Consider the following 23,184-nt stretch of genomic DNA (forward strand, 5'->3'; position numbering starts at 1 on the left):
GTGGGGGTGATGTGCACATCACCCCCACGATCGCTGTTTTCTACCCTTGTCTCCCCCCCCCCCCAATTGTGATTCCTATTACTTTATTATTTTCTATTGTTTTGATTGGAGCTACTGTAACGCCGCGATTTCCCTCCTGGGATTAATGAAGTCTCATCCATCTAGGCGCCTTCAACCAGCGCTATCACCATCACGGCATTTTAGTTGACGATGAATCGCGATGAAGGATTTGCCTCTGTTTCGTTCAGTTGATGCCACTCGCAGTGACGTGCAACGCAACTTGTAGTCCTTGTCCACCAGTCTCAGCAGAGCCATTTGTTTGCGTTCAAGATTGAAACATAACAAAAGAAAAAAAAAAAAAACATCAGTTCATTGTTCTCAACTCCACGGGTAGGAACGCACCGAGTTCACGTTCTACGTATGGCCACACTTCTCACGTTAGCGCACAACTCCTCTTAAAATTGGATGGAAACGTATCATAAGTAATTCCCATCATATAACAATTGTGACAGCGCCATCCTCGAACGCACCAGTTGGTTTGTGGTGAAGCATAACTTTGGTGGATATATATTCGATCCAATATTTACAATGCAAGAAATACTTGTCCAAGTAAAGTTACCTGGCAAGTAGGGTGGTTAGTGGGTGGGTCACTATAGGTGAGCGGGAAAGCTGCCATCGTCGCTGGATTCTTTTGGAAGCTGTTGGAGAACATTCATCTCAACATAGCCATGAGCGGCAGCCAATACATACAAGCGTTTGTGCCAGTTTCAGATCCACGGTGAAGGTAGTGCTCTTGCCTCTACTGCTGGATGCTACGTCGGAAACCACAAGGGGCCTGGTTAAAACGTCGCGCTTATTCGCTTTCAGTTTTAGAATTGCAGTTTTGGAATTCAATTACAAACCTACGTTTGTGTTACTGAAGGAAAGTCTAAGCCGTGGGAAGCACTTTGGGGCGAATCCTTGAAAGCTAACTGAACTGCAACCAACATCAAACAAATTGAACTGGGTTATTACAGTATAATTGGCAAACCCCTTTTCTTTGACAGGTGTCACTCCGATGCCATTTTCCTTTTATTTACTAATGAAAATGCGGTTAGAGGTTATTTACTTAAACCTATATATACTTTTCTATGAACATTTCTCATTCCTGCTTGGAAAATATTCTTTTACTGTTAATAGATTTAGCTTGATTCTTAGCTTACTAATACTGAAGAGATGAACTATGTATATGTTGTTAGCAAGGCTCAAAGTGAACTTTTTTACTTGGTAGCACTTCAAAAAGATCTTCAAAAGAACTTCAAAAAGTCAGGAGCGCCAGCAAAAATGTAAGAGCACCCAACAAAATTTAAGGAGCACCAACAATATGTGTAGTTAAAAATGGTGAAAGTGGTCTTAAAAATGCATGGTAGGCCACCACTGGGGCTTTACGCAATATCCTGGGGCCAGGATTGAAAATGTAGTCTGCTGGCTCTTTCACCCTCTTCCATCCATCTCTTCAACTGTGTTGGGGTTTAATGCAGATCTGATGTCCGCTTTGGGAATTCTAAATAAGGGGAATCATAAATATATTTTTATATGTGTGAATCGTCTGCGTCCGGATACGGACACCAACACTGCTCTCCGTGCGCCCCAATCGCGGAGAGCCGTGCGGTTTTTGCCGTATTTATTTGGAGGAACAGGGACGTGTCACAGAGGAACGTGGCCAGCAGAGAAGTCGAGTAGTCACATTGACAAAATTCAGAGTCGGGCACAGCCCTAGTGCTGCGCCAGAGCAATTATTTGCACTCGCTCCAAATGCTCCCAATTATATTTCAAGGTCGCACCGATTACATTTCGAGAGTATATGCGAGTAAAACGGTCCCAATTTCAAGCCCTGGTTGGCATTGAGTGGTGACGTGATAGTGTCAATGGAATTTGGTGGAAACCATACATGTATTGACTTTACACCTGTAAGTGAAACCTACTCATATGGTTAACTTTTCCTGCAGCTAAACTTCCAAACTGAAAAGTGGTTTTGGCTGGAACTTTAAATTTTCCACTGTGAATAATTGAATAGCTGGTGTGTATGGAGTTATCCTTTTGCAGCAGTTCATTTCAGTTAACGTTGGATACAAACTAGATCTCCAATTGCTCCTGTCCCTTGTTCTGCCAAACCGGCTGGCTATTAGCATGTTGACTGCTGACTTTTATGGAAAACTGTTATGGAAGACTGTTATTGTCTAGAGAAACTATCTGCTAGGCCGTACTATCTATCAGATGTACATAGGCCTGTCGTGATAACTACTTTATTGGACGATACATTGTCCCAGAAATTATTGCGATAAACAATACAATTCTTATTTTAAGACCATTTTTTGCCAATGATATAATATTTCTATAATAGCATAATGCAAGGACACCCTTTCAAATAGCAATGAACTTTTATTCTTAAGAATATTCAGACATTGTAGTATGAAAAAAAATGAAAGTATCCTGAATAAATAAAACATAAATAAAATAAAACCACACAACTAAAAAAATAAATAAAATGGACTCTCGGCTTGAGTAAAATGTGTGCGGGTGGGTGGGGGCAGAGGTGGAGGAGCTGCCTCTGCACGGTGAAACTCTGACACAGAGAGCAGACAAGAGGACAGAAGCAGCGTGACCAGAAATTACAGCAAAACGCGTCTCAGCATTTTTTATTTGTTTGTTTGTTATTTTCTGCTTAGTGACATTTATTTGTAAAATGGTTTACACAACCTAAGTAATTTAGATTTGTAAAACATTCATGTCTCAGATTTTTTTCAAACCCAAGATTGTAGTATTTATTGATCTTTTCCCATTTATATTTGTATTTGTTGCATTATATGTGTTTGTGAATTGTGACACATAATTCCTTTCATAATGTGTTGTTATTAACTTTGAAACGTACAACATTTCGGCTACATTACATCATTTTGCTGGCACGTTTGTTGAAAGATGTTTCCAAATAGATTTTTCCATAAGGTTAAAATATAAGTAGAGTAGTTACTGAGATAAAAACTGATTTATGTTATGAGCAGCAGGAAGCAGCAAGTCGTTTTGATCGTAAATTCCCACATGACTTGAACGCAGCAACTGTAGGAGTAACAGTGGCGGAGAGTCCACCATGGATTCTAGTTTAGTATGCTTTTCGGGGCCCCTTGGAGGCTGCTTGCTGTCGTGGGTGTGGTTTGTGGTGCGGAAGGCGTCTGTTGGCCTTCGCTTCCGCTGTGTGGCTTCTCTGCGGCGGGTGCCGGGGGTGGTGGAGGGCCCACATATCTGGCTGTCTGCGGGCATCGGTGGTGGGGGCGGGCCCTAACATCCGGGTAACCTGCACCATGCGCACTCGGCTATGTAGATGGGTGCTCGAGGCTTGCAGCCGGGTGGGGCGTCTGGTTGCTGTATGGCGGCCCTTGCGTGGGCGTTGGTGGGCATGGGAGCCCTGCGGGGCGGGCGGTTCAGGCGAGGTGTCGGTGTCTCTGCACGGGACTTTGCTCTGGGCCTGTGGTTCGTGCCTGGCGTCCGAGTCCTGGCTTCTGCGGCTGCGTCTCCTGCCTGCACATGTGTGTGGGTTGTATGTGTGCCCCTCAGGGGTGCAGGGTCTCGTCACACTCTCTGGGGCAGGTTTATGCTCCTTGGTGCCGTGCGTGGGTGTTGCTCTGTGGACTCCTGGCTTCTCTGGGGGCTGTGGGGTCTTCTGTAGCTGCAGGGCGTGGTGCTCGGGGCTTTCCTGCGGTTGTGGAGTGTATACTGTTATGTGGCTTAAGGACCCTGTCAGCTACATCCAGGTGGATTCGTCACAAGACAGTTTTGTCGAAGCATGTTGTTGTCTGATGTTTCTATGTTCATGTTTTTCTGTGTTCATGTTGTTTGGTTCTATGTTTATTTGTCTCACCCGTGGTGATCCTCCCCCTCTTGGAGTAGTAATGATGATTAGTTGCTTTCTTGCGACAATTTGTGTGTGTGTGTGTGTGTGTGTGTGTGTGTGTGTGTGTGTGTGTGTGTGTGTGTGTGTGTGTGTGTGTGTGTGTGTGTGTGTGTGTGTGTGTGTGTGTGTGTGTGTGTGTGTGTGTGTGTTATAGTAGTTAAATGTTTAAGTTCAACTCGTCTTTGTTTCAGCTGTATGTTTAGTCCATGTATGTACATTAAGAGTAATGAATAAACCGGAGTCAATTCCTTGTATTTATGTGAACATACTTATAAATAGCTGATAGCTGAATAAAGCTGATTCTGATAGTTGTTTATAGACCAGAAGTTCCCAACCTTTTCGGACACGGTCCACTTGAAGATCTCAAAAGTGTTTGCGGCCCACATCCGAACAGAAGTAATACGGGAGCCAATCCGTGTGTTCTCAGAGGACGTATATTTTAACAATCATATGCATTTTCATAGATACAGTACAGTAGTGGTAAAACAAAAAAAAGAGGTGGGTTAAAAATAACCTTATATCTATGGAACTTTTGCGTAACGTTCGTAACTGTATCCAGTAAGTGCTGTCTGAAGGGCGCAGTGTTTTGAATGTAGCCTAATGACTCACGCCAGCGCTGATAAAACTAAGAATAACAGGAGCACATTAATATTAACTCACCTAATGAGAAGCTGATGTTGCATGGCAGACACCAAATGCTTGATGTCTAGCTTAAGGGAGGACAGTCTCAGGCGGAGATCAGGCTCAATATTCAGTTTATTCCTGTATTTCGTCTTTAATAAAAGCCAGTCCCTTCTATTTTATTCCGGACATTGAACATGGTCACTGCTTTTCCTTGGAGACTGAGGTTGAGTCCATTTAAGTGGCGGAAAATGTCGGCCAGGTATCCCAATTTAGGCAGCCACTAAAAATCACTTAAGCAATGTGCCAGTTCAAACTTTGTGTCGAGAAAAAACACCCTCGCCTCATCACGCAATTCAAAAAGTCGCATCAGTACTTTCCCCCTTGAGAGCCACTGGACTTTGGTGAGTAACAGAAGCTGCTTATGGTCACTGCCCATCTCTTCACATAAAACGGAAAATAAAGGTGATTGCAGTGGGAGGCTTTTGATGAAGTTGACTCCTCTGACAGCCTCATCTAGAACAGTCTTTAGATCTGCAGGCATTTTCTTTATAGCCAGGGCTTCTCTGTGTATACTGCAGTGGACAGATGCTACGAGTGGAGCCACAGGTTTCACCCGGGTCAAGATTGCCGTGCGATGCTGGGCCTCATCAGTGCTCACTCCCACACATTTGGACCAGTCAATCCCGTTTGAAACCATGAACACGTTCAGGATGTCAAAATGGCCTGAGCAGTTGGACACGTTGGTAAAGATTTGCAAAAGAGGAACTCTTCTTTTATCTCTCTTATTTTCATACCTTACATAGGCAAGCAGTTTTGACAGATTTGCGATGTCTGTCGATTCATCCAATTGGAGGGCATAAAAACGACTCTCTCGTACGCTCGTTATCAGCTGTTCTGACACATTCTCTGCCATCTCGTCAATCCTGTGTCCGACTGAGTCACAGACAATGAGATGAGGTTGATTGGCTTGCATGCCTTCTCTCCCAACATCACCCCTACGATCTCTTGTGGCTGGAAGAATTAAATTCTCCCAGAATGGATGCGCTTTACCGGCCTCGGCTATGAGTCGGGCGACCCCGATAGGACGCTTCCACTGCCTTTGAGTTCTCGGTGCCCATACACAACTTTTCAATGACTTTCTTCTTTCCCTGATACTCCTTGAGCTTATTATCGAAAAATTCAAGCAGCTTGGACATGTTGGTGTTTTGTCTCGAGGTGACGGCGCAGTTCACATGGCTTTAGAGATTAGTTTGATAAAGTCTCGGAACACACCACGCACGGCGGTTAGGGTTCGTCTTCTGTGCCTGTCCCATCTGTTCGATGTCCCGATGGGACTTGGCTTGTGGATAATGTACCAATGGCTTCTTTCCTTTTCATTGTGCCTCATGCTAGTCAACTATCCATTTTGATTTTCACCTCAAGTTCAAAAATGCACATTGATCATGGTCCGTTGGTCGTAGTACACCCTACCATAAGTTCTATCTATTAGTGATGATTCATTTTTGAAGGTTTTAAAGAAAAAATACCATGAACATTTTTCTTTTTTCTTTTTTACACTTAAAGACGTTTTTGTAATTAATCATTTTTTATTTATTTTTCAATAAAAACTTTGTGTTTTGCCCATGATTTGGCAGCCCGCTTGCAAAACCGTTGGCCCCTAGGTTGGGAATGGCTATTATAGACCAAAACATGGCAAAATTGTTCTCCAAAGACGGGAATTGGTGGCGGTTCTGTGTGACAAAAAGCTGTGCCCTTGACATCCAACATCGTCCACAGGACAGAGTTGCTGCAGCAGTTCTTGATGATTAAAGAATGAATAAAGAGTTGCATTGCAGGTTGAGAAGTTGAACTCCACTTGCGGACTAACTCTGTCCTAGATGCAATTGCATACAAATAATCTGTGTTGTATGCCCAGCAGGCGGACAACACAGGTTAAAATAAAAAAAACGATTATTTTTCTATCTGCCAGGAAAAATCTGTCTGTTTGTGCTGCTCATCTTTTTCCAAAACTGATAGTGGAGAGGGGGTGGAATGAGATCTCTGCTCAGAGCTGTTTGGAGCCCCTTTCACACATAGTTCCCGGTAAAATACAGGAACATTTATGTCTTGCACTTTTTCACACATGCCGTGATAATGCCAAAATCGATGTGGCAAGGTCCCGGTCTGCACCCCATGCGGACTGAGATTGAACAGACGGAGCAGCAGCGCATGCAGCTTATTCAACTTGAGGATGTATGTGCATATGGCACGCAAACGAAATGAAATAAAATAATTAAATAAGGCAATAAATAAATAAATGTCAATATAAATATATAAATTAGTCAATATACGACAAACTGCTCTGGTGGGGTGCCCAAGCTAGCACGTGCGCCGGCCGAGGTGGGGGATCTTTCATTGTGATTAATGGGATCACTTTTCTTGCACTGCGGGGTTTGCTGAGACCATCCTGTCTATTTATGTGCCAGCGTCCACATTGGAAAAGAGGTATCAGAGAATTGGAGTGAAGTTTTTTTCATTTCTCATGGCTGGCCGTAGAAAATGGGAGCTTCTGGATGCAGAGGATGATACCTTCTGAATGGCATGGGGGGAGGGAAAATAAACCCGGCGCGAGGGAGAGGAATGATGGCAAAATGAAACAAACAATATGTGTCTTGGCTAAACAAAATTGTTTTTGTCTGTTATATATACATAACAATTTTAGCAATGTTTAGTAATTTTAGTAGCCTTGTCTATATCTGCACTGGACTTGATCTGCTACGTAATATCCGGCTCATTCCGTCACAGAGGACGGCAACAAATTAAAATAAATATTAAGTATGTAAAGTATATTTTAAGAATATTTACTAAATTAAATAAATATTCCTGTAATAGTCTTGCCTCAAACGTCTCCATTTTGAAATGCAATAAAATGAGGAGGAGTCACAAAATCTCGGAGGTTCACGACGCCGTATAGGGCGCCATGGTGCTACACCCTGATGACATCATTAGCTTTTATGTTATTAATTAATCGATGATTGTTAAGGTTAACAACAATTTATTAAGGAAATTCAATTCAATTTGTTTCCCTAACTTGTATCAAACAATATTTTTAAACACAACCGAGTTAAGGGCTGCCCCGTTCTGTTCTGTTACAAAAAAAAAAACCTGTTTCCCCCCCTACTGTCCCGTACCGCTTCACGCACTTCTACCCGTTGCTTTACGTCGCTTTGAGACTTGATTGAGTAAAAACTAGATGTTTTTGTGTAAATATTTTACTTGTAAATAATAAATCCTGCAGTTCTGTAATGGGGAGATCACATTTGCCCCATTACATTACATTCTGCCATAGCTTGCCTCCCAGCAATCGCCGATTGGAATTTTCCCACTTGGATTGAAAGTTGAAAATCTACTGGAGATGTTCCCTATTGGTGTCATGTGGGAAAAGGAGCCGGTCTTGATGTTCCGTAAAAGTTATTCCGTAAATTTTCCCAGTCACAACCTAGTATAATTTCCAGGAAAATACTCTGTGAAGATGCAACGGTAAAGGTGGCTCATTGTTCGGTATGTATATGGGGCCACGGTAACAGTATGTGTTTTCTGGATCTTTATATTCAAGAATTGTCTTTTTGTTTTTTATGTGGAAATTTTTTTTTTATAATATTCTGCCACAAATAACTAGTGTAATGCTCTGTGTGTATGACTGTGGCGGCAGATGGGGGTTCAAGTTCATTGGTGGGTTTTTATAATTCATCTGGTTGGAGGGGAGGTGTCTGGAATAGTGGATATTTCAAATAAAATATTAATTTGTTTATTTTTATATATATATATATATATATATATATATATATATATTTATATATATATATATATATATATATATATATATATATATACACACACACACAGTGGGGCAAAAAAGTATTTAGTCAGCCACCAATTGTGCAAGTTCTCCCACTTAAAAAGATGAGAGAGGCCTGTTATTTTCATCATAGATATACCTCAACTATGACAAAATGAGAAAAAAAAATCCAGAAAATCACATTGTTTGATTTTTAAAGAATTTATTTGCAAATTATGGTAGAAAATAAGTATTTGGTCAATAACAAAAGTTCATCTCAATACTTTGTTATACACCCTTTGTTTGCAATGACAGAGGTCAAACGTTTTCTGTAAGTCTTCACAAGGTTTTCACACACTGTTGCTGGTATTTTGGCCCATTCCTCCATGCAGATCTCCTCTAGAGCAGTGATGTTTTGGGGCTGTCGCTGGGCAACACGGACCTTCAACTCCCTCCAAAGATTTTCTATGGGGTTGAGATCTGGAGACTGGCTAGGCCACTCCAGGACCTTGAAATGCTTCTTACGAAGCCACTCCTTCGTTGCCCGGGCGGTGTGTTTGGGATCATTGTCATGCTGAAAGACCCAGGCACGTTTCATCTTCAATGCCCTTGCTGATGGAAGGAGGTTTTCACTCAAAATCTCACGATACATGGCCCCATTCATTCTTTCCTTTACACGGATCAGTCGTCCTGGTCCCTTTGCAGAAAAACAGCCCCAAAGCATGATGTTTCCACCCCCATGCTTCACAGTAGGTATGGTGTTCTTTGGATGCAACTCAACTTTCTTTCTCCTCCAAACATGACAAGTTGAGTTTTTACCAAAAAGTTCTATTTTGGTTTCATCTGACCATATGACATTCTCCCAATCCTCTTCTGGATCATCCAAATGCTCTCTAGCAAACTTCAGACGGGCCTGGACATGTACTGGCTTAAGCAGGGGGACACGTCTGGCACTGCAGGATTTGAGTCCCTGGGGGCGTAGTGTGTTACTGATGGTAGCCTTTGTTACTTTGGTCCCAGCTCTCTGCAGGTCATTCACTAGGTCCCCCCGTGTGGTTCTGGGATGTTTGCTCACCGTTCTTGTGATCATTTAGACCCCACAGGGTGAGATCTTGCGTGGAGCCCCAGATCGAGGGAGATTATCAGTGGTCTTGTATGTCTTCCATTTTCTAATATTTGCTCCCACAGTTGATTTCTTCACAACAAGCTGCTTACCTATTGCAGATTCAGTCTTCCCAGCCTGGTGCAGGTCTACAATTTTGTTTCTGGTGTCCTTTGAAAGCTCTTTGGTCTTGGCCATAGTGGAGTTTGGAGTGTGACTGTTTGAGGTTGTGGACAGGTGTCTTTTATACTGATAATGGGTTCAAACAGGTGCCATTAATACAGGTAACAAGTGGAGGACAGAGGAGCCTCTAAAAGAAAAAGTTACAGGTCTGTGAAAGCCAGAAATCTTGCTTGTTTGTAGGTGACCAAATACTTATTTTACCGAGGAATTTACCAATTAATTCATTAAAAATCCTACAATGTGATTTCCTGGATTCGTTCCCCCCATTTTGCCTCTCATAGTTGAAGTGTACCTATGATGAAAATAACAGGCCTCTCTCATCTTTTTAAGTGGGAGAACTTGCACAATTGGTGCCTGACTAAATACTTTTTTGCCCCACTGTGTGTGTGTGTGTGTGTGTGTGTGTGTGTGTGTGTGTGTGTGTGTGTGTGTATATATATATATATATATATATATATATATATATAATATTTTTACAAGTTTCACATAAAAAAAATAATAAAACCAGTACTATAGTTAGTTATTTTTGTGTAGAACAGTTATAAACAATGTTCTTTACGCATAAATAATAATAATAGTAAAATAACTTATTGAAATAAAACCTCACAGTCAGACCAGTGCATCGCTTTGTGAACCTGAAGTGCCAATGGGTGTGCTCCTTCCTTCTCAGCCAGGGCATCAGCGAGGGAGGAGCATAGGCTCTCTCTTACATGGAGGAGAAAACATTTGCCAGTGGTAGGAGATGGCAACTTAAACAAACAACAATCTAAAACGGTAAAACTTGACACAAAAAGAACAGCTCATCCCCCAGCGAGACTCTGTTCCCTTCATCCCTACAAAAGAGCCGTTCAAAAGAATCGGATCGTTCTCGAACGACGTGGTGCGAGTGGAAGTGAGTGTCCGAAGAGAAGTTTGTAATAAAGAGGGACGCGGCCATCGCAGGGGGTTATTTTGCGACTGGACACCTTGATTGATTGCAATCTTTACAAAATTATTTTATGTAGTTTTGTGTTTCTCTTGAAAAGGCTTGCGTAGCTGCGCGCAGGGGGAAAAAAATAGACCTCTCACAAAAATATAGAAATGCTGGGCGGCTCTGTGCTGACCCCGCACGGCTAAGGTGTTCAGTGGAGCTCCAACAATGGATATTTAGGAAGAACTTACCCGTACGATGTACCAGTGCGTCTGGTGGACTTCTACCGTGATATACCAGACATACCATGTACCCAGAATGGAAGTGTGTGGGAATGGAATCAGTAACATTGCCATAAAGTAGGGGTGGAGCCAAAAAATAAAAGCACAAATAGTGTTTTTTTTACAAATATTTATTTTGTACAAATATTTCAAAAGTTATTTGTTTTTCAGGAAGACGAAAAAAACATTCTGGAAGAAAAAGTCCGAACCGTGACGCTCGGTTCCAAAGACGAGAAACTGAAACACGTCCACTCTCTATGGAGACAAGTCTTTATTATTCTTAAATTTTCTTCTTTTTCTTCTTAAACATGTCACTCAGACCCTAGATGTGTCTTTTTGAGTTAGGTGTGCTGTGCGGAGACATCGGGCACAAGTGCTTCACTTGCCCGCCGGCTGCACCAGAGCGCAAAGGTAACCTGGCTTGACAGCAGCGTAAGCCCCCCGGTGCCAATAGTTCTGTTGGTCCCCAAAATGGAACTGGATAGCCAAACTAACTCTGTCAACCTCACATCAGTTGTTTCATGCAGGGGTCTTGTGTAACAGGATATACAATATTTCTTCCTTTGCAGGAACCTCGGGCACAGCGTTTTTTTTGTTTTGTTTTTTCTAACATTGTGCTTTTTCCAACAAACAAACAGCCAAATGCTTTTGGCATCCATTTTTGCGATGGAGACGGGCTACAACGGTGGGAGCTTTGAGGAAAATGGGCGCTCACAGCTGAGGCTGCCCTCTGTGATTGACATGTCTTTGTATATGTTATTGTCACCGTAGGGCCACCTGGCTCAGCCACACTAAAGTCTGTGTGTGTGGGTACTTTGAAAAATGACTGAAGAGGGAGAGTTTGAGTTTGGAGTGTGTCTGTTTCCTCTTAGTTGCAGGGTGGACAGTTTTAGGTCTAGCAACAGGGCAACAGTAGAGGAAAGGCAAAAAGAATGTTGGTGTATAATGGAATTAGTTTATTGATGTCAAGCGTACCCGTTTGTAAATCATTTAGGACCATTGAATATAAGCGCAAGTTGTATACTTGTGACAGTGTCCAATACATTTTGTGTATTTATTTATTTTTTTAACTTTTGTTTTTTCGTCCTCCTTCCAGGATGACAATGTGAACCGGACCCTGACGGGTGGGAGGAAGCCGCTGCACTACGCGGCAGACTGCGGCCAGGCGGAGATACTCGAGTTCCTCCTTTCTAAGGGAGCAGACATCAATGTAAGCTCCGAAGCAGCCAGCAGCTGGGGGTGAGGTTGGGCTTTCCCCCTGCTCCTCACCCTCGACACATACATTGGCATTCATTTCCTGCTGCCCCTGAGTTTATTTTATCTCAATTAAAAATGTTATCAAGAGACTATGATACTTCTGCCTCGAGATCTGTCCGGCCTCTAAAACTTATTGGTTTCCCACTAGGTTGATATTTTTGTTTGAACAGGCGCAGTGAGACACGGGTGTCTTTTTGGAACGTATTTTATCACCAGCATCATTTTCAAAACTGACCAAACAGGCCAGACTACACACTCAGCCTAATGGTTCCCCAGAGCCTCAATATACTCTGATGCTGCTGTGCTGTTGGATTGATTACATCCACTAAAGGGCATTTATCCATTCAACACTATTGACATTTACAGACCGTTTGAAGCTCTGGTGTAATTTGCTGCTTTCTTTTTTTTTTTTTGTTTGTTTTTACCCTTCCAAGTGCACCATCATTCCAATCATTTCCAGAATTGTAGTTTTTAGATGTGGAAACCTTTGACCTGGCAGACACGAATGGGAATGCATTTTCAGACACATGTTGGCATTGCAAGTTTAGGCTCATATGCCAACTTTTCTCCTGCATAGCCTTCGAACCACCTCATCATCAGTCAGATCACAGCACCTTTTTACACAGTCCCCAAACATAGATCAGTCTGAGCTGAGCAAAAAGCTTACCAATAAATAGCGCGCCCTTTCCTCCGCCAGCCCCCCCCAATATTGTTGAGAATGCACAGTTCCCGTGCCTATCAAGATAAGAGTCCCAAATGTTGCAAGCGTGGGAGATAAATACCGGGAGTGGGCTTTTTCTCTTGGGTAATTCATGGACGCGATAAGAAGTCAGGAGAAGGAGAAATAAAAAGCCCGAGAAGACTTTTTATTTTTCTGATGAAGAATGATGTCGCTTACATAGGGCACTGTTTCTCAAATGGGGGTACTCGTACCCCTAGTGCTACTGCAGGGGGTACTCGGGAAATTTAAAAATGTGTAAAAAAATATTGGTTGAATATATAAAAAAAAAAAAAAAACACCACATACGATGTACACACTGTACCTCATGTATGTTATGTGCGGTAACAAATAATGTATTTATTTTATGTATGTTTCCTTTTCTTCCCCCAATGCCAGTGAATGGGGTACTCCGCTGAAAAAAGATCTTAGAGGGGGTACACTACTAAAAAAAAAAAAAAAAAAGTTTGAGAACCACTGGCATAGGGTGCATGCTGTGCCCACTGACCGCACTAAGTGGATCTCACTCTTCTTCACCCAGCCCTCTCTCATCTAACTGTCCTCTCGCCCGACCACATAGGCACCAGACAAGCACGGGATCACTCCGCTGATGTCAGCCATTTTCGAGGGTCACCTGTCCTGCGTGAAGATCCTGCTAGCAAAGGTTGGTATACCTGTTCCACCTTATTCATGCACACGCGCGCACGCACACACACACACACACACACACACACCAAAGATCTTCACCCATCGGCGTGTTGACATATTGGAGGCTCAATGCGAGCCACGATTGCTGATGAGGTAACCCATGTGACAAAAGCGACCCACAAAAGACCCAGTTTGCCTGTGTCCCGTGGAGACGGGGCTGGAATTTTCCTAGATTGAAACACAGTACTGCTGCTGTGCGTTCTGTTTTTGTTGTTTGTTTTTGTGTGTGTGTTGTGTGTGTGTGTGTGCTCTCACACATTGGCCCAGTCTGTATGCCTGCACCACCCTGCCGTGTCAAAACTGTACCGTTCAATCTCTGGAAACTGCTGTCGAAGTCGCCTGTACAAGCACAAACTTGCACAGGCACAGCTAGAGTACACTGGATTCAAGCAACAGACTAACGAGCAGCCAACAACAAAAGTAACACCAACGTGCGGCCATCAGCAGCAAAAAAAGCAGCATTTGGTTGAAGTCAAATGCCAGCCCCTGTTCTCACATGGTATTGTATTAAGCCTGGTTTAAACGTCCTCATCGATGCTTCTGCGTGGTGTGCTTGCATCATGCAGAAATGCATGATGCTGTCTGTGCGCACGGCTGTCTGCCTGAGTACTCCAATGCTGTGCTTCAATAAAATAAATAATAAATGTTGACCAATACATGTGTAGTGATCGAATAGGGATGTTCCCAAAATGTTTTGGGGAAGGATTATCAAAATATCAAACACTGCCTCTTCAGCAGCTTCTTTGTGCTGTTGTAGAGTTTCTGTTTTCGAGAGCATTTACCAGAGATTCTCCCTTGTTCTCCCATACTCCATAGTTCACCTGTGGGAACGCGTTTTGATGAGGTGTTACATTCCTAGTGTTGATGGCCTCACTGGCCCAGGAACTATGAGCATGTTTTACTGTTGTAATAGTATCGTTTTTAGTTGGGAGGTAGTTGTGGTTTCATAAGGTTTATTGAAGACTAGCTCATCAGCCACGTCTCACACAAGGCTGCATGTCTGACAAGCACAGCTATAAATGGATGTTATGAACAAATGATATCTGCATCCCAGTTGCAGAGGCGTGATGGCAAATTGATGATCTTCCTCCCCTTGGCTTAAAACAAAATATCATAATTAGACATAGTGAGCTCTGCCCTTTCGGAGGACCCAATATGGAGAGCTATGGGTGTCGTCCAGACAGCTAATGGTCTATACAGCTAATAAACAGCTATAAGCGTGTGTGTGCTGTGTTGTGGTGGCCCAGGGTGCCGTTATTCGCAGTGAGTAAGCACCTGTCGTCTTCCCAATGAGGCGGTGTGAAGAAGAGCTTCCCTACTCATTTCAACAGAGGCACCCTAGTCATTTAACAAAACTAACACAGCAAAAATAGTCTGCACCCTGACTGCTTTATAGCATTTATTTTAATTCTCTGCCAGAAGTCATACGTATCCACCAGCATCCCTCCTGCTAATCTCCATCTAACTGAAATAGGCTGCCATACGAACAACATTTCTCCTCCAGAGATATAAAGCCCCCCCCCCCGGGGTCGAGGTTTAAAAATCCTTTTGTCCGCGGTATCACGACAGGCAAGACGGGCAAGACTTGTCAGTGGTCCACGGCTCGCGTGAATGGGGATTACATTACAGTGGAGCGCAGAGATAGGCAGGAGCCCACGTCGCTGCGTCCCCTTACCGGCTCACTCGCTCATCTCCGCTGAGCACTGACGGGGATTAATGCCCCGATGCAGCCAAAGGTCACGAGTCACCACGAGAACCGATCCCGGTTCCCTCCACCCTTAAAGCCGGGAAGGCTCGCCATGTGTCTCGGATGGAGGGATCGTCCCAGGGCTACGCCGTCCGCAGCGCTGCCGCTTCCATAATCGGTCGGTTCTGAACCAGGCGGAGCTTCAGCTGCGAGGCTGTCCTGAATCAAGGCTGTGCATTGACAGAGTTGGATTGTAACTGTGTGCGGGAGGGGGAATTATATATAAAAAAAATTATATATATATATATATATATATATATATATATATATATATATATATATATATAGATAGCTATATAGCTTCATGGCAGGAATTTATGTGTGGACATAATGACAAAGTTCCCTGGAGCGTTATTGGAGCTGGCCCCAAGCCTCAGCATCACTGTGTTCATCTGTGAATTATCAATGCCCATTTTAACCCTGTTGGGCTGTCGTGTCTGGGGATGACAGTGCTGAGTACAGCTCACAGAGGCAGACACTGGAGATGGCGTCCAGTTAAATATGAATCAACAATGACCCCGCCTATCTCCCCCCCCGACCTCACACAAGCACACCCACACATACAGTATACCCATGCAGTACTTCTGCTAACACTGCAGGATTAGATCAGTGAAACAAAGTTGCGACAATAATATTCATCCAGGCTGTTTGGAATCTTGCCTCGTTGTAATTCTGTCCGCAGAACTCAAATGGTTCCCTATTTGCTTGTGCCTCGACCTGAGCCGTTTGTTTATTTGCAATGTAGATAAAGGCTTGGCTCGGCTACAGGAAATGAGTGTTGAGACCAGACGGCTATTTCCTGTCCTTTAAATTTAGCCTTGATGAAACGCTTCTATCATAATGGGCTGAAGGAAGCGGTTGATGTCTGAAAAGCTATTTTGAATGGCTCTCGTATGCCTCCTTTTTACACCAGCCTTTTTTTCATGCCAATATCATTTTTTTACCGTGGCCATTTTGACCTCTCGGCTCCTGTGGGCTCGCTCGCCTGACCTGCAGTCAATGTTACTGCCTTGTGAATCTAACAAGAAGGCGGCTCTTTTATTTATTTTTTGTTGATTTAACCCTTTTTAATCGAGGGACTGGCCCAACCTCCCACCCTCTCCCCGGGTTAGTTTTTGGACCGGCCACACCGGCTGCTCCAACGTGGATTATCGATTCCCTGTTTATTCAGTGGGATATAAAATATAAGCTCTCAGAGGGCTGTGGTGTTTGACCGGTACGGGCAGGTCAATAGGCTCAGTAAAGCATTGCACTTTTAATCTGCGCAGAGAGGGGCCCTCGTACATCAGGAGTTTTGTGCTTTGGGAGTTCGTGCCATTCCACCGCATCGTGGAATAATGAAGACTTAATGAACCCCTAGGCTATAGCCAGTGGCCTAAAGTAAGCATGACCCACAGCTTTGTACAGCTACATTATCTGTATGATAAAGCTGCCTGGCTCTTTGACTGGGGGGCGAGCCCTGGGAGGCCATTGCTTTTCATTAGGCTGCTCCACTCGCATCTCTTTGATTGGATAATGTTTGGTTAGTGAGGTCTTCATGAAATATTACCATTGAAGTTAGGCAGGCTCATTACTGTAAGTGGTGTGAGCAGTGTGGCACAGCACCGGGCGGCCAGGGGAGACGGTGAGCCGTATCCAGAGAGGAAGGGAGAGATTGCACAGGCTGGATCTATTATCGTGGCCCGGGAGTAAACGCCCAGGGGGAATGGGGTATCTGTGGCAGACTTTCAGGAAGACGGTTCGGGGGGAATTTGGCTGGGTGGCGAGAGGCAGAGAAGGCTCATTATTAGATGCTTTAGCCTCAAATACAGTAGCATACACTAGGCCTGTAATTGGTTTTGTCAGGTAGATGCCTGGTCTTTTCCCTGGCGGGGTTAGCGTTGATGGTGCGAGGGCTCAGGTCAAGGTGCAGCGTTGTTTTCAGCCGACAAAATGAGGCCTGCAGAGTCCGGTTACTAGGTACGGTTTGAAACAAGGTACTAATGACTTCCCCAGAGCTGGAGAAGGAAGGTGGCGGGGAGAAGAGCGCCAGCTCCCCCTTTTCTGTCCTCTTTACCTCCACAACTCGCAGAATTTTACTGCACGGTGATCAGCTGCAAGGTGCTTTTTTTTGTATTGTATTGTATGAAATCTATTTATTAAAAAAAAAAAAAAGTGTATTAAGATATTTCGGGAGTGCACCAATCTGGTTAAACTTGAGCACCGTATGAAAAGACGAAAGCCCTCGTGTTCTTTCCTTCCAATTAGAGATTCAGAGCAAACAGGTCAGCCACTCATCCCTGGTAAATCTGCCCGGCTGGCGACGTGCTCCGCTGCTCCCGTGGCATGACATTTGCACACAAACAGCCGTCCTCCCAACTTCTCTGGCACCAGAACTGGGTCAGCCCACTCTTGATTGCCCGCTTCTCCACGCAACAATGGAGCCTCTTTGAGAGAGCGCCGTAAAGCCCTCCACAAAGAGGCGAAAGTTGGCAGACCAAACAAAAGCGCGTCTCTCCAGTACATGCTCCTCTGCTGCCCATTAAATCTGTTGTCGCTTCGCTTGTGGAACACGTCGGCTCCCTCATCGGCCGTCCGTTTATTTTCTACCTGCTTTTGATGTTGTTGTCGTCACCCCTCTCCCCCCACTCCATCACATATCCAGCATTCTCTTCATTCCCTTCTCTCTGGTTTTCCTTTGGAGCTCTGTGAGAGCCACTGCCATTTCTTGCTTTCAGCAGAGTTGAATTTTTTCCTTCACTCAGTCCTGTTACCTTTAACAAGTAGCGTTCTGTGAGCTAGGCTAACCTTATACAATATAATAACATGACGACCGCAACCTACTTTCAAAGCTGCACATATAACTTGATAAATAGTTTGAATCGTTTTACCTCTTTACAATCTCAGGAAGGTGGCATTTGTTGATAATTGTAATATGCAAGTGTGTCAACGCCGCCTTCGAGGGACAATTGACTTGAATTGTCGGGTCTGGCTCATGCAAATGCAGATAGTTACAAATATTCCTGTTTTTCTATATTCCGATTTTCCCAAAAGTCATTTTTGGATTTTACGTGCTTTTTATTTCATATTTGGGAAGTGGGCCCACTGGCAGATGTGTAAGTTGATAAGTTAATGTATGCACACACATATTTGAGATGCAGAGAAAAAGCAAATCTCACTGGCTGCCACAAGATCGACGCACACTGTGCTTCGCGGGGCGTTGATTGGATGATGCCGCCACAACAGGCGAGCTTAGGAAGAGAGACCCCTCCCACGTTTGTCCCAACAGGTGCCAAAACAGCCGCTGATTCGGCGTGAAAGCGGCGCGGGGCGCGACGGGTCAGATTGCGGGATCCCCTCCGAGCGCTCCGGGAAGACCACCGCCGGGCGTACTTAACGGTCCTGTTCCCCTTCTCCGCAGGGAGCCGACAAGGAGCGGAAAGGCCCGGGCGGCCTCAGCGCCCTGGACGCCGCCGAGTCCGAGGCCATCAAGGAGCTGCTCAAGTGAGCCGTCGCAGCAGGGTGGGGGGCTGCCGAGGCGGACAAACGGACGAACAAACAGACAGATGGACGCAGTGGTCCCAGACTACAGACAGACCCACCCCTTTACCCCAAACCACCTCTGTCTCCGCACTGCTGCTGTTTTCTGTCTGTTTGGGAGGGTCACTGTTTTTTTTTTTTTTTGTTTTTTTTTTGTTTTTTTTTTTCTTTCCTAGTTTTTTTTGGGGGGTGTATTATTTGGGGTTTTTTTCCTTTCCCTCGCCCCCTTTTTTTTTTTTTTAATTTTTATTTTCTAAATTTGTTTGGAATTTTCCTCTCCTCTTTTTGCCTCTTTCGGTTGCCATTTAACAGGTGGACTTGTCGATCGCGTCTCCCTTAGGGACCAAAACACTTAGGGGGGAAAAAAAGGCCCACACCTGGAGCCCGAAACACGCAGATTGAAAACAAGACTCCCGTTAATTAAAAATGCAGAAGCAAAGCGCGGCACTTCAAATTCACAGCTTTTATGTGCAAGCCTCTCTTTAAGACTGTGGATAGAAACCAAACTGTAGTAGTTCTATAGCGTGTTCATATTTTATACTCCTTTACATATTGTACGGCCACTTCGTCTCATCATAACACAACATCTTAGCATTGCACGATGCTACAAACATTTGCGAGAACGGTTGAAAAATTTCTTTCTAGTAACTTGTGTGTGTGTGTTTGAATGTGTGTGTGTGTGTGTGTGTGTGTGTGTGTTCGAATGTGTGCGTGAGTGAGTGTGCAGGTATCGTCTGTGTCCATATGCAAACCCTTGAAATTTCACTTCGCAGGAAGGAAGAGGGCCATCGGCCGTTTTTTTTTTTTTTTTTTTTCCCCCCATTTCCATTTGGCCCCGAATTGGTTCCATTTCAAACGACATTTCTAACAAACGTGGCTAATATAAAAGATGATATTTTATTTAGCAAATCACCATGCTGGCTATCTAGAGGAAAAAAAAAAAAAAAGAGTATTAAGATATTAAGTAATCATTTACTGAAAGCTGAAGCAAAGTAAGTTGACATTACGTAATAGTGATTTTTAGATTTACAATCATTTAGTCTCTCCTGGAGTGAACAAGTTTAACGCCTAAAATCTGTTATCGACGCAGCCTTTTTTTTTTTTTTTTTTTTTTGTGTGTGTGTGTTTTATATTAGATGCATTGGGCGTGCTCTTACCGGGGGGGCACCAGGGGGTGGGGGCTGTGGCTGGACGGTGGGGAGTGCGGGCGACGGGCGTCTCCCCTCCCCTCCTTAGGTTCAGCCAGCGGCCCCGTCCAGTTCGCTGCATGTCAAAACTGCCTCTGCTATTACGCTCTGAAAATGGTCGCTGTCCTCTCGGTTGCTTTCAAACGACTACATCGCAATGGAGAAAAAGAGAAAAAGAAAAAAAAACAAAAAAACAACAACAAAAAAAAAACAAAAAAAAAGAGATGCTCTTGCTGACTTTGTTGTGACAAAAAGTCTGTAAAAACGAAAATAAAAAAGTCTATACTGAAAGGGTGTTTGTATCTTCTATTATTGAGATAATTTCCCCCTTCTGTTTGAAAGTGCTTCAAGTTCCTTTTTTTCCCCCCCCCCGTTGCGGTCTTTGTTCCGGTGGAGAATGGAACCCTTCGGCGGGCGCAGAGGCGTGGTCGTTCAGCTTACCGCCTTTTTACAGCCTTCTCCACGTCTTTGATGACCTAGAAAACTGCCGGCTGCACAAGGGCGAGGAGCGTGTCCAGCTGGTGGTCGCGGTGTGACCGCCTTGTCTCCCAGCCGGGTGACAAGCGGATGTCGTCGGTTCCGCGTGCAGCCGGCTCGGCATTAACGAGGCGAAACCAGCTTGCCTGGGGTGTCCGGCGAACGGCGGCGGAATTTGCCGGAGAAACATTCCCGGCGCTTGGTGGACGGATGCGCCAAAGGCTCCGGCGGCGGGAGATCATCAGTATGTAGAAAAGTGCTTTAGTGGTGAATGAAGTTCTAACGAAGAACTTAATTTAGAGATAAGAGGCGTCAAAAAGTGCTCGGCTTGCAGTAGCTCAACTATCTCCACCGACAAAGGCCTCGGTTATATGTCGCTTGCCGCGGCGCATATTGGACATTAAATCTCAGTTTTTCCGTTCCTCTTTATTTTCTTTTTCTTTGGTTTTTCTCTTTTTCAGTGAATCAGTTTTAGCTCGTGGGTGGAAAAGGTTGAGTCACGCTGGCACACCGGTCAAGAGGGAACAGCGGGCGTTTCTTAGTACGTTTATAATGCCAAGTTTGACCAAACTATTCACCGCTGCCGTCTCCCAAAAGCCTTGCCTTGCCACGTGGAAGCAAATTGGCAGCAAACGGGTTAAAACTGGGGGGGGGGGGGGGAATCGATAACGTGGCACCGACAGCGATCAGCTGCTCGACTTGCGAGACATGACTTGGATGACTCAAATTCAGTTTCTAGACGAATATTCCGGGACGTTCAGTTCGAAAACCTCTTCCCCAATGTGTGGGGGGGGGAAAGCGACTCATATCTTTCACACAGTCAGAAGCTGGAAGGTTGCTTTATTTCCCTAGCCATGAAGAACCAAGTGACTCCCTGACCGCCTCTGCTTTTCTAACCCTGTTGGACTACCCAAGCGCCACGGTCAAGTCCTGTTCCCATCTACGCCGCAAAGTTTTGGGTCGGTGTCACCTGAAGAATTCTTCGAAATTGATGTCTTGATTTCTTTGTTTACGAATCCCGTTGTCCCTCCACTGGTCAAATGCGTATGGTCAGTAGTCGTTACGATGGCAATCGCCGCCCTGATATTGGTAACCCCGTGACTACGCGGGTATAGTTTCCCGTAGGTGTACTATCCAGTACGCCCACGCGCAGAATGAGTTTCCTCAGGCTATGACGCTTTCATTGGGGCTCAGTGCAACGTATTCAACAGTTCACATTGTTCTTTTAACACAGGTTATTTTGTTTTTTTCAAACTCTTCATGTTTTTAAAAGTGCTGTACAAAATAAACAAAGTGTATTAGTATTGTGTGTGTGTGTGTGTTGGTGGGTGGGTGTGTTGTATTGTTGTTAAGGGAATGGTAGAAATACACTGTATTTTACTGTTTCAGCAGATGGGCAGCAGCGACATCAAGAACCTTCAAGGAACACACAGTCCGGATGGTGAAACACACATACACACACACATACACACAGTGATGAGGCCACTTGCAGTGTCTGTAGATTGTCATGTTTTTCTGAAAACAAAGCCAAATCAATTATTGCACGGCGGCAAAACACTGCGATAAGGTGGCCGAGCATCTCTTTCTCTCTCCACACACACACACATACACACACACACACTCTCTCTCTCGCTCTCTCTCTCTCTCTGTCTCGCTCACATATTTCTGACCTGCTCATTTAAATCGGTTTCCAGTTGAACAAGTGAGGCAAATGGAGGCCTGCTCTTGATTGACAGTGGCAATCTAGAAGTATAAAGCAGCTAATTTCTCTCTTTGTCTTTGCGGAGCCGGAAAATACCACTCATGTCCACCGCAGTGAACCTGTGATTTAGTTTGATGATAAAAAAACAAAAAAACAATTCAAAAAAAATCACGAGTTGACTCATCGCTCCTGCATTTTGCCGCGCATGGGCACGGCGCTTTATGGCATGTCAACCGGCGATGAAAGGACTTCTAGGCATTCGTCCTCTATCTGTTCCTGCTCAAGTCCTCATGCTCGTCCCCGAACCCGGGGGGATGCCCGGCCCCGACAGCGGGTCGCCCGAGATGGCAGGTGGGGTCGCTGGGGCCTTGGCCCATTTGAGGCGTGTGTTTCCTCATAGGCCGACTGGTTGAAAAATCCACGAGCGTCTCCTTGCTGTGAAGATACAACGGACACTGGCCACTAATAAATTAATGTTCAAAAAGTATTTTTAAAGTCTTTTAAATAGGGACGGGCCTGTCAGATGGAACCCAGTTTCAACGGGAATGACTTACCGCCCTTTTATTGAACTCTACTCCCACCTGCTGTTTTGTCACGATAACTGCGGGCAACACTCCCGCACATACACCCGAATAATGAATAATGGTGCAGCCACTCATCAGTGACTCACACTGGATTCCTATATAACATGCAAATGGCACTCTTTATTTTATTTTATTTTTTTTATTTTATATTCCCTCCCGCCCCTCAGACAGGCTTTGAAATAGCAGCAGAGTGATTGAATGAGTATCCCGCCATCTGCAGCAGTCACCACACACATGCCCACGCACATGTGAACACAGTTGTGCACCCAGATGCACTGGGTGCAGCACGCACGCATGCGCACACAGTATTCCGTCTCTGTATCTCAAACATGCTCAGCCCCTGGTTGCTACGGCGACTTCAGACCGAGCAACGCTTGCGATCAACCGGCTCGAAATGGTGGTTAATGAAGTAGAAAATCCAAATCATTATCATAATTATA

General features: G+C 44.5%; 1 protein-coding gene across 1 annotated transcript in view; it reads left to right on the forward strand.

Moving 5' to 3' along the window:
• Positions 1–20,272, forward strand: part of mtpn (myotrophin) — a 20,632-nt gene extending 360 nt beyond the window's left edge. Inside the window, exons 2-4 of the mRNA XM_080022076.1 lie at positions 11,942–12,055; positions 13,401–13,484; positions 18,676–20,272. Of these exons, the coding sequence (XP_079878202.1) occupies positions 11,942–12,055; positions 13,401–13,484; positions 18,676–18,762 (285 nt within the window). The 3' untranslated portion in view covers positions 18,763–20,272. The remainder of the gene's footprint in view (positions 1–11,941; positions 12,056–13,400; positions 13,485–18,675) is intronic.
• The last annotated feature ends 2,912 nt before the right edge of the window (positions 20,273–23,184 follow it).

Source organism: Zeus faber, assembly GCF_960531495.2.
Source record: "Zeus faber genome assembly, chromosome: 21".
Lineage (NCBI taxonomy): Eukaryota > Metazoa > Chordata > Actinopteri > Zeiformes > Zeidae > Zeus > Zeus faber.